At 41.2% G+C, this 12,519-nt stretch overlaps 1 protein-coding gene across 1 annotated transcript in view; it reads left to right on the top strand.

Annotated features, from left to right (window-relative positions):
- The window catches only part of LOC139666776 (noelin-like), a 28,960-nt gene extending 16,700 nt beyond the window's left edge, over nucleotides 1-12,260 (top strand). The window contains exons 5-6 of the mRNA XM_071546092.1: nucleotides 10,753-10,859; nucleotides 11,598-12,260. Of these exons, the coding sequence (XP_071402193.1) occupies nucleotides 10,753-10,859; nucleotides 11,598-12,260 (770 nt within the window). The remainder of the gene's footprint in view (nucleotides 1-10,752; nucleotides 10,860-11,597) is intronic.
- The last annotated feature ends 259 nt before the right edge of the window (nucleotides 12,261-12,519 follow it).

The raw sequence follows: 12,519 nt of genomic DNA, 5'->3' as shown, positions 1-12,519 counted from the left end.
CGCCGCCTGATCTGACGAATCTCGATTTCTGCTGCGACATGCAGATGGTTGGGTCAATTTTGCGTAAACAGCATAATCCATGGATCCATCTTGCCTTGTGGTGGTGTAATGGTGTGGGGAATGTTTTCTTGGCACACATTAGGCCCTTAATACCAACTGAGCATCATCTGAATGCCACAGCATACCTAAGCATTGTTGCTGACCATGTGCATCCCTTCATGGCCACAGTTGACCTCTTTCAGATGGATACTTCCAGCAGGATAATGCTCCATGTCACGAAGCACACATCATCACAAACTGCTTTCCATCAGATTTCAGTCCAATAGAGCCGCTTTCATGAATGTGGGGCTGAAAAATCTGCAGGAATTCCGTGATGCTGTTGAATCAACATGGACCAAAATCCCTAAGGAATGTTTCCAGCACCTTGTTGAATCTATGCCACGAAGATTTCAGGCTGTACTGGAGGCAAAAGGTGGTCCTACCTGGTACTAGATAGGTGTCTTCACAGAAGTGGAGAAGATCCACATTAATGCGCAAGGTCTGGGTGCGTGCACTTGAACATTTTTTAAAACAAGGGCTGCAGTGAAGATTTGTGATAAATAATGGTGCAAATACTGGTCTTTCCCACTCACGGTGCGATCGCTTGGCTTCAAAAGACTTGGATTATTCTGCAGAGCTATGGAATAATTTTATGGTCATTTTTTGGGTAACACTTTCTATGAAGGCCATGTCTATAATACATTATATATTTTTCACAATGATTATTATTTAACACAAAAGGATTCAGTACCTTTATGATGACATCACTTTGAGGGTAATTTCACACTTAAAATGTCTGATTTACTTTATGAAACAACTTTTAGAGCTGTTAAAATAAACTTTTTTTCAAAGATATACAAAGTAACATGTACACTCACTCACTCATTCGCTTCAATGCTTTGTTTAGCTTCTGATGGATGAATGCCTTCACACTGGCCTGTGCCGGGCCAGGAAATTGGGTATATAAAAAGGTATTCCATGAGTAATTTGATTTTGCACCATGATGTAAAAAAAATATACCTGTGGTTGAAAACCAAAATATATCCCTCAGTTATGTAGTTGTATAGCAATCCAGCCATGGTTCAGAACTGGAATACACTACAAACACAATAAATCATGGTATACAATGGATCTTAGTACAGGAAATCAGCCACATAACCAATCTATAAACTGTAGGACGATTTAGGGTTATCTAAAAGCAGATAAATGACTCTAATGCCTTATAAATGCATTATAATGTGTTATGAATGTGCTGATGATGCATTATAGACATGGCCTTCATAGAAAGTGTTACCATTATTTGTTCTTTTTGGAACTCTAAAGAACCGGACCCTATTGACCTCAGTTGCTTTGGAGAAGGCTGCTATGGAGTTGTGCTAGCAACCTCTCTGTGTGTTATATGGACTCACAAACTTCACCTGTTTCAACTGGCATGAGGGTAAGTAGATAATGACAGAACATAAAAGATAATGACAGAATTAATGACAGAACTATTCCTTTAAGGTTAATTTTAAAACTTTAGATTAATAAATAATGAATCTGAAGTCGCTATTTTTGGTCCACCTCATATCATTTCTAAAATCCACTTTAATCTGGGCATCTTGGCATCCAACATCAAACCGCCTGCCAGAAATCTGGGTGTCATCTTTGATATTGATTTTAAGAATCAAGTCCAAGGAACAGCTCAGTCTTGTTTTTGTCAGTCATTCAAAAGTCATTCATGTACTTATTTCATCTTGTGTTGATTATTGTAACTCCCTGTATTCGTGAATCTACCAGAAAACTTGTTCTCGTCTGCAACTAGTGCAGAATGCAGCAGGTCGGCTTTTAACCAGAACTAAGAGGAGAGATTATGTAACTCCAATTTTAGCCAATTTACACTAAACCTAACCCTAAATCCTACACCTAACCCTAACCTACAGAAGTTCTCTGATGACTTCTCCATTGTCGGCTGCATCGCAGAGAACAATGAGGAGGAATTCAGAGAGCTGGTAGAGAACTTTGTTGGATGGTGCAACAACAACCACCTCCAGCTCAACATCAGGAAGACCAAGGAGCTGGTGGTGGACTTCCATAGGGGCAAGAAGCCCCTGACCCCTGACACCATCCGGGGGGGAGGTAGAGATGTTGAACTCATACAGGTTCCTAGGAGTGCAGCTCAACAATAAACTGGACTGGTCAGACAACACTGAAGCTCTACAGGAAAGGACAGAGCAGCTGTTCTTTGTGAGGAGACACAGCAGGCTGCTGCAGATGTTCTACCAGTCTGTAGCAGCCACTCTCTTCTCTGTGGGAGGCGGCATCAAAGCAGGAGAAGCCAACAGACTGAACAAGCTGGTGAGGAAGGCTGGCTCTGTTGTTGGACTCAAACTGGACAGTCTGGAGGCAGTGGCAGAGAGGAGGATGAGGGGAAAGATCAATGCCATCCTGGAGAACCCCTCTCACCCTCTCTACAACGAGCTGAGGGTGATGAGGAGCAGCTTCTGCCACAGGCTCCTCCCCCACGCTGCAGGACGGAGCGTCTCAGCCTCCAGCCTAACCCTAAACCTAACCTTAATCCTAGGCCAGGATTTTCTTGGTTTAAATGTATGTATTGTTTTTACAAAACATTTACGTAAAAACAAAATTTTAAATTAAAAAAGTATTCACTCTTGTTTAATTATGGATAAAATGCCTCAGGCAGAACAATGACTCAGCAATTCAAAGACTCTTTCTAGGTTGAGAAAGAAAGGACTACCACTTTTAAAGCAGGGGATAAGGATCGCTACAAGGTAGCCAGGTACAAGCTGAGGAAAGCCATCAAGTCAGCCAAAAAACAACACCGGGATAAACTAGAACAGCATTACACCGGCGGGGATTCCAGGCACTTGTGGCAGGGACTGCAAGCAATAACAGGCTACAAACCCAACAACACCGCTTCATTCCCGGATGACCTGAACAGGTTCTATGCCTGCTTTGAGTGTGACTCGGGACCACCAGAAAATGCACAAAATCTTGTTGAGCATTCACTCAACGAGGCAACACATCAAGTGACAGAGGATGCTTTGAAAAATTAGTCAAGACATACATAAATCTTAACATCCCGGCCAACCTTGATCCGCTACAGTTTGCTAATTGGTCAAATAGATCTGTGGAAAATGCTGTATCACTGGCTGTGCATACCGTGTTAAAACATCTTGAAGGTAAAAACGCCTATGTCAGAATGTTGTTTGTTGACTACAGCTCTGCATTTAATACCATTGTACCTTGTAAATTGGTGTTAAAGCTCAGGGACCTTGGTCTTTGTAATTCCATCTGTTAGTGGTTATGTGACTTTCTGACAGGCAGACCTCAGACAGTGAGAGTAGATACCAGCTACTCATCTACCATAGTTCTCAACACAGCCTTAGTCCCTTACTCTACAGTCTGTTCACATATGACTGTGTTGCCAAATATCATAATAACAGCATTGTGAAATTGGCGGACGACACCACAGTGATTGGACTGATAAATGACAACAATGAGGACGCCTATAGGAAAGAGGTGAGAGACCTATCAATATGGTGTCAAGACAACAACCTCTCCCTAAATGTTGAGAAAACAAAGGAGATAATTGTTGATTTTAGGAAGTCCAAAACTGTGCAGCCATCAGTTTACATCAACGATGTCCCTGTTGAAATTGTGAATAACTTAAGATTCTTAGGCATTCAGATCTCAGACTCCCTCTCCTGGTCTCTAAACACCAGTTGCGTCGTGAAGAAGGCACAACAGAGACTATACTTTCTGTGATGCCTTAAAAAATATGGAATGTCCACAAAGACCCTTGTAAATTTCTACCGGGCTACCATAGAGAGCATCCATACTGGAGGCATACTGGTGTGGTTTGGCAACCTGACTGAACAAGACCATAAACAACTGAGGAGGACAGTAAAAACGGCTTCAAAAATCATAGGAACACCACTGCCACAGACTCAGGAGATTTACACCTCCCGCTGTAGAAGGAAGGCCCTAAGCATGATGGAGGACAGCAGCCACCCAGCACATGGTCTGTTCTCAGTCCCTCAGGAAAACACCTACAGAGCATCAGAGCTCGGACCAGCTGCCTCAAAGACAGTTTTTACCCCCAGGCAGTTAGATTACTGAACAGTAGCACTTTACATAACTCATAGTGATTATTATTTGTGGGATCTCTTATTTATTTTTATTTTTTTTATTTATTCTTATTTATATATAGTTTTAAGGGCTGAGATAGAGCCAGGGCAGATGCATTTCATTGCATTTGAATGTACATTGTACTTTTTAAATGTATGTGACAATAAATTTGTCAAACTACATGATTTGACGCTAGGTTTTTTTTTTTTTATACATTTCAATGGTATTTTATGGTGCACAGCAAATTCTCCTTCAGAATACTCTTCTGAGGATACAAAATAAAAATAGATACATGAATCATCAGCCTTCTATCTATGAAAGATAGATACAGATGGTGTACTTCTCAGAAGGTTTTTCCATCCAATTTCTTGAGTTTAACAGTAAAATTAGAGGACATTTATTTTGATTTATTTGGTTTATTTTAACAGGGACAGTGCACATTAATAAACGTTGCTCAGAATATAAATGTGCCAGTCAGCCAAAAAGCTAATTTTCATCTGTAGTCCCTGGCCAGATGTTACACAGGTTCCCTAAAAAACAGATAAAAATGAGGTGAAGACACAAATTACTGAAATATTATACAAGCATGCACATTATAACAAAACATTAGTTTAACATTGTTTAAAATAACATGATATATTAGCAAGTGTTAATGTCACAATAGCTAAAATAACTTGACAACATTTAAGTGGCAGGACAACATTAAGTAGCATTAAGCCAATGTTAGTTAAGGCATGCAGTGCAGAAGCAAAGTACAAGAAGCAGGTGAAGTGATCTGCGAGCAACATACAATGAAATGGACAACAAAAGAGCACATGCACGTAAACAAGAACAACTTCGGACAGACTGGCAGGAGTAAGGCGACAGAGAGAGAGGACACACTTTATCTTAAGATAAAGTGTGTCCTCTGTGTTTTTAATATATTGTAATGGGAAGATGATAATTTGACATTTCTTTGAAAGCCCAGGAACTGGACTCAAAGGAAGTCAAAATGTCAGATGAAGTAGAAATATGCTAAAAAGTGTTAAGGCAGTTTTTCCCAAGTGAGGCATGCACTAAATACAAGTATTATTATTGGAATTTTGTACTTCCACATAAATGTCATGAATGTCTTTTCCACATTGATAGAATAGGCAAGGCAAGGCAAGGCAGCTTTATTTGTATAGCACATTTCATACACTGGGGCAATTCAAAGTGCTTTACAGAGTGATAAAAATACAGTAAAGGTAAAAAATGTACAATTAAAAAGTGCAAAAGTACAGACAAGAGATACAAAAGATAAAATACTTAAAAAGTAAACTAGTGCAGTTCAAATCAAATGAGATAGAAAGATGAAAGAACACAACAAATACAACAAACACTCCCACTTTTAGATGCACATTGTGAGTGAACCCATATGTTTTTTCTTTAATTTTCTTTTCCCCTGTCCTTCCTGATTCTACTCTTGATCTGATATTTACATCAGATCTCACTGCCTAAGGCAGACGAGAATCATAGATTCTCCTCTTGGTCAAAAACCTCATCATCCAGAGATGGATGAGAATCATACAGGGTAAAGCTCTGCCCCCCCACATATAGTGTTCACTCATGCGCAAGTAAGTATTACCTGGACAAGACGAATGAAAATTCATACTTGCCCGTGTCAGCTCTGTTGGGATCCTGAACAGAAAGTTAAAATTGAGGTTATTTAAAAGCTAAGCTGAAAAGATAAGTTTTTAGCCATTACAGGGTAGAGTAGGCAGTGTAAAATAAGAACGTTTTTAGCTTTGACTTAAAAGTGGTCAGAGTCGGGGCTTGTCTAATATCATCTGGGAGGTTATTCCAGGTCTAATAACCAGCAGACCTGGTTATTCCAGGTCTGCTTCACCGTGTTTTGTTCTAACTCTTAGGACAGCCAGTAGGCCAGCCCCAGATGTCCTAAGGGTCCTAGAAGGTTCATATGGCACAAGCATGTCAGAGATGTATTTGGGCCCAGAGCCACAGAGTGATTTGTAGACAAGCAGCAAGATTTTGAAATCAATTCTCTGAGTGACTGGTAGCCAGTGTAAGGATTTTAGTACTGGTGTAATGTGGTCGTATTTCTTAGTTTTCGTCAGGACCCTGGCAGCGGCGTTCTGAATAAGTTGGAGTTGCCGAAGAACTTTTTTGAAAGCCCTGTGAACAGACCATTGCAGTAGTCCAGTCTACTGGAAATAAAGGCGTGGGTAAGCCTTACTAGGTCTTGTTTGGACATTAGTCCTCTGACTCTTGCAATATTTTTTAGATGGTAGTAAGCTGACGAAGTTACCAATTTGATGTGGCTATTGAAATTTAAATCTGAGTCCAGGATAACGCCAGGATTTCTGGCTTGACTCTTAGTTATGAGGGACAGGGAGTCAAGGTGAGAGCAGACATTCTGTCTTTCTTTCTGTGCTCCAAAGACAGTTATCTCGGTCTTATCTCCGTTTAGTTGGAGAAAATTTTGCCGCATCCAGTCATTGATTTGTTCGACGCAGTGACACAGAGTTTCAACAGGTCAATAGTCACCTGGTGTAAGTGATATGTAGATTTGCGTGTCATCTGCATAATTATGGTAGGCTACTTTATTGTTTTGTAGGATTTGCCCTAACGGAAGCATATAGAGATTGAACAGGAGAGGTCCCAAAATGGACCCCTGTGGAACCCCGCAGGTCATGGCCATCTGCTCGGACACACAGTTTCCAATGGAAACAAAGTACTTTCTGTCATGAAGATATGACTTGAACCACTTAAGGACAGTTCCAGAGAGTCCCACCCAGCTTTCTAATCTTTGTAATAGAATTGTATGGTCCACAGTGTCAAAGGCAGCACTAAGATCCAACAGTACTAAAACAGAGACTTTGCCTGAGTCATTGTTCAGGCGAATGTCATTTAGTACCTTTATGGGTGCAGTCTCAGTGCTGTGATGGGGCCGAAATCCTGATTGAAAGTTATCGAAGCAATTGTTCAGCGTTAAAAAGTTACTAAGTTGTTGGTGAACAACTTTTTCAATAACTTTACCTAAAAACAGTAAGTTTGATATCGGTCGATAGTTATCCAGTACAGTAGCATCAAGACTGCTCTTCTTTAGGAGAGGCTTAATGACTGCAGTTTTCAAAGCCGTTGGAAAAATGCCAGATTGGAGAGAATTGTTAACTACAAGTATTAGTTCTTTCACCAGGCTTCTCAAAACTGTTTTAAGGAAGCTAGCGGGTAAAACATCAAGGCAACAGGTGGATGATTTGAGATTGGAGACAGTTTCTTTGAGTATTTTGTCATCAATGGGATTAAATTGTGTCATACCTACCAAGTTACTTCTGGAAGACTGCAGTGATGATGCTTTTTTGTTAGGCATTGAGGAGTTAATAGCATGTCTGATGCCTTGAATCTTGTCATTAAAAAAGGATGCAAACTCGCTACATTTGCTGGTAGAAACTAGTTCTGGGGATATTGGAACCGGAGGGTTAGTTAACCTGTCAACTGTAGCAAATAAGATGCGTGAATTGTTACTGTTCTTGTTGATGATCTCAGCGAAAAATGATTGCCTAGTGCTTTTCAAGTTCAGACTGTAAATATGTAATTTTTCTTTATAGATTTCAAAGTGAATCTGGAGGTTTGATTTACGCCATTTTCGCTCTGCTTTCCGGCACTCCCTTTTCTGGGCCCTTACAGAATGAGTGTTTCTCCATGGTGCCTTTTGCTTATTAGCGATCATTTTAACCTTAGCAGGAGCAATGGCATCAATTACATTTGAAATTTTAGAATTTAAGGTATTCAGTAGATCATCAACATGATTTGAAGCTGGGGCAGTTACAGATTTGATGGCTTCCATAAAAAGTGTTCTGGTATTCTCATTAATGTACCTTTTTTTAACAGTTTCAGATCTAATGTTAATTTTTGGTGTAATAGACAGATCAAAGAATACACAGAAATGATCTGATAGAGCAACATCAAGCACAGTAACATTTGAAATGTTAACACCCTTAGTAATAACCAGATCTAGAGTGTGTCCTCTAGTATGGGTCGGCCCTTTCACATGTTGAGACAGATCAAACGTGTCAAGTATGGCTGAAAGTTCTTTGGCATTTCTGTCACTGACATTATCTATGTGTACATTAAAATCACCCGTAATGACTACACAGTCAAATTCAGTGCAGATAATTGAAAGCATCTCAGTAAAATCATCAAGGAAATGTGGGGAGTATTTTGGTGGCCTGTATATAACTAAATATAGAATACATGGAGAGAATTTCATTTCCATTTTAAACGACATATATTCAAAGGATGAGAATTCTCCAAATGATAACTTCTTACAAAGGAACCTATCCCTAAAAAAGGCACAAACATCCCCTCCTTTTTTGTTCTGTCATGCTTCAAACTCAAATATGAAATTTGGTGGGGTGGATTCAATAAGTATAGCATTCCCATTCTTGATGTCCAGCCAGATCTCTGTTAAAAACATAAAATCAAGCTTGTAAGAGGTTATAAAATCATTGATTAAAAGTGACTTGTTACACAGGGACCTAATATTAAATAGGGCTAATTTTGGGTTTGTTGGAGCAGGGCCTGAGATACTTGGCTTACAGGGAATGTGAATCAAATTTGTAGGATTGGAAGATTTTACTGTGACCCGCTTATGTAATCTTTGTCTTGACACTGTGGCTATTGTATTTGGGAAGGTTGTTCTCTCCCAGACCTCAGCTTGCTATCAGATAATTTATGAATAACAGGTCTTGAACAGCAGAGCCCCAGGGTGTCCTAGTTGCTGCCGACACTGATAGCGGTGTGCCGGGAGGGCATTGGGGGGGGGACAGGTGCGCTGGGGGGGTGTTGGTGGGCGGCGTATAGGTGATGGCAATACCCGTGACCTGGCCAAGCTGGGGTGAGTGGGATCATTTTGATCCCAGACTTCACCAAGTCCTCCATCTGGACGGGGGGAGGGGGGGCGTTGGATCCCTGATTGGGACAGAGACCTCCTCTGAATGCCTTGGGTGATGTGAAGCCGAGGGTCAGGTGAGGGGGGAGAGATACAGGCTGTCTGCCTGTGTGTGCGGTCCTTGTCCTTCGTGCTTATCTGTGCGTTCTTGTTTTGGTGTGGCATCCCAAGAGCATGACGTAGATTGGCGGCAAGTAATCTGGAACCAGTGCTGCTCAGATGAATCCCATCAGGCTTAAAGCAGTCTTTACAGTTCCAAAAGATATTGAAATTGTCAATAAACTTTATCCCATGGGTGAGGCACGCCGATGTCAGCCATGTATTCAGGGCAAGGAGTCTGCTGAAGAATTTGATTCCTTTCCCCAAGGTTGGAATGGGGCTTGAAACGAATACATGTTGTGATTGACAGTCACTCAGCTTCTCCAGTAGCAGGCAAAAGTCTTTTTTCAGGATCTCAGAGCCAGTTTTCCCTCGCAGAATGTCAAAAGATCCAGTGTGAATAATAATCCTTATGTTACTTGGATGTGTAGAGAGGATGACTGGCAACAGCCCTGTTAGCTCTCTGACAGATGTGTCATCCATAGTTAGATTTTCAGCCTTTGCCATTCTTACATGCTTGGTTATAGAGTCCCCAATCAGAATAGTGTCTGACTTATCAAGTGAATTAGCAACATTTCTTCTGGCCCTCGGCCTAGCATGTTGATTAGCAGGCTGCATTTTCCGCCTGGAGGTAGCCGGCGGCGTTGAGTGCCTGGGGGTAGCACTGGGACCAGTGCTGGCATTAGCATTAGCATTAGCATTAGCATTAGCATTAGCATTAGCATTAGCATTAGCTCTGAGGCTAGTACTGGGCTGCATCATGGAAGTGCCGTCATTAGCATTAGCAGTCACTGGATTCGGCTCACTGAGTATTTTGTACCTGTTCTCTAGTTGCAGTCCTGGCCGGGGAGAGTATTGGGGTTTCCTCTTGTTTTTGTTGTTGTTTCCTCCGCTGTCCCTACAGCGGACAACGTCCGACCACAGCTCACCAGGAGTAGAGACTTTTGGTCTAGCACCCTTGCTGTGCCAATAGCCCATATCTGTGGCGAGTGGCGGTGGGGATGCCTCCGGGGCCAGTCCACCTTGCGGCTCGGAGATGGTGTCTGTAGCGAGTGGCTGAGGGGATGCCTCCACGGCTGGTCCATTTGCAGTTGGGTCAACCCAGGGGAGAGTGTCAGCTAGGTCTGTAGTATGGGTCGTATTGTTGGAGTCTGTACTTTTACCAGATGTTTTTACATGAGGAATGCGGGCTGAAGACTCAAACAGCGTGTCAATGAGCTGCTCATCCTGGCTGATTTGGTAAAGTGTAAGAATCCTTCCCTCCAGTTCAGTAATTTGCTGTAATAACCGAAGGCAGCCAGCACAGTCAGAGCAGGAGGAAGAGTCACTGACTTTAACCATCGGCATTTTCCCACAGTAACAATAAAAAATAAATAAATAAAAGATAAAAAAGAACAGCAACAGAAAAAATACTTAAAAATAGTTGGTCAGCCGTGAAAAACAGGAAAAAACAGGAAAATATGACTGAAAATAGATAAGCCGGCAAGGAGAATAGATTATACTAACAAATATTCACACATGTACATGTACTCTCTCTCTGTCTGTTTCAGCATGTGGGAAGTTGACAGGAATCTCTGAACCAGTCACCATCAAGACATCAGGATCGAGGTTTGGATCATGGATGACCGATCCCCTCGCTCCTGTAGGAGACAACAGAGTAAATATGACTTTATATTATAACACTATACTAACTACAATATGGTCATTGATAGAACATACTATATACAATATCATGATATAATGACCAATCTGCTGGCTACTACAGTGACAACAGTGTCATGTGTCATACTACATAAAATGCTATACTAAAATGATGTACAATGTGGTTCTGAAACAGTAAACATAATATAATCCTAGATAGAATGTACTATATACAGTAAAACAAAATGAGATAAGATGAACTTTATTAATCCCTGAGGCATAATTGGGTAAAGATACAAGGCTGTACTTACTAAGAGGAGCACTCATTGATACCATACGCAAAAAGTAAATGGGTGCATCTTTCTCCAGATTGGCGATTGATCTATTAAGACCACCACAAATCAAGTCAGTCCCAATTTTCCAATTAAAATACTGGAGGCACAACCATAGTCCCACAAACCACAGCACTTCTCTCAAAGCAACAGGCAGACTGTGATTCCCCACTGTAGCTGAGCCAAAGGCCAGGAGATGAAGGGTCAAGTCATGTTTATTTCCACAGTCCTTCATCACAGTCTGTCTCTCAAAGCGCTATTACAGAGATCAAGTCTACCTAGATCTAACTAATCAACAATCAATCACAAAACACATAAAATATCAAATATGTCACATAAAGAATGTTTTATAGTTCTAGATTATTTTTATAATTTTACATAACTGTAATTTGTTAATTATTTTTTGGTTTCCTCCCATTCAGGTGTGGTACATGGATGGTTACCATAACAACCGCTTTGTTAGGGAATACCAATCGATGTATGACTTCATGACATCTGACAACTTTACGTCCCACCGCCTCCCCCACCCATGGTCTGGTACTGGTCAGGTGGTTTATAATGGCTCCATTTACTTCAATAAGTTCCAGAGTCACACCATCATCAAGTTTGACTTCAGCAGTTCAGTCATCAGTCGCTCTCGCCAGCTTGACTTTGCCGGCTATAACAACATGTACCACTACTCCTGGGGAGGGCACTCAGACATTGACCTCATGGTGGATGAAGGCGGGCTCTGGGCTGTCTATGCCACTAATCAGAATGCAGGAAACATCGTCATCAGCCAATTAAACCCCAGCACTCTGCAGATCATTCGTAGTTGGACCACCAATCATCCGAAGCGCAGCGCAGGTGAGGCGTTTATGATCTGTGGAACATTGTATGTTACCAACGGTTACTCCGGTGGAACCAAGGTGTACTATGCCTATTCCACCAACTCCTCAACCTACGAATACATTGACATCCCTCTGACGAATAAATACAGCCACCTGTCCATGCTCGACTACAACCCCCGCGACAGAGCCCTCTATGCCTGGAACAATGGTCACCAAATTCTTTATAATGTAACACTCTTTCATATCATACAATAACACTAACCCTGATCCTTTAAGAGCTCTTTCATTAATGGACTATTTCCATTATACAGTAACCCTGAAGCCCAGCTACTCAAATAAACCACAGAAATGCACTTGTAAAAATCACACAATCACAGCAACAGAAATTTAATTTTGTCTTTCACAAACAAGGAAACATTAAAAATAAGATTTTAACTCTTTGATGGTTAGTATTGCAAAATTCTGTGTTTCCTGGGATTGAGATTGTCTCCATGGTCTGTTTAGAAATATGTGG

This window comes from Centroberyx affinis, unplaced genomic scaffold (genome assembly GCF_046629955.1).
Source record: "Centroberyx affinis isolate AG114_WGS23_722 - 3 ecotype Tasmania unplaced genomic scaffold, CSIRO-AGI_Caff_v1 ptg005123l_1, whole genome shotgun sequence".
Lineage (NCBI taxonomy): Eukaryota > Metazoa > Chordata > Actinopteri > Beryciformes > Berycidae > Centroberyx > Centroberyx affinis.
Note: the sequence above shows the minus strand (reverse complement) of the source record. Positions and strands in the feature narration are given on the sequence as shown.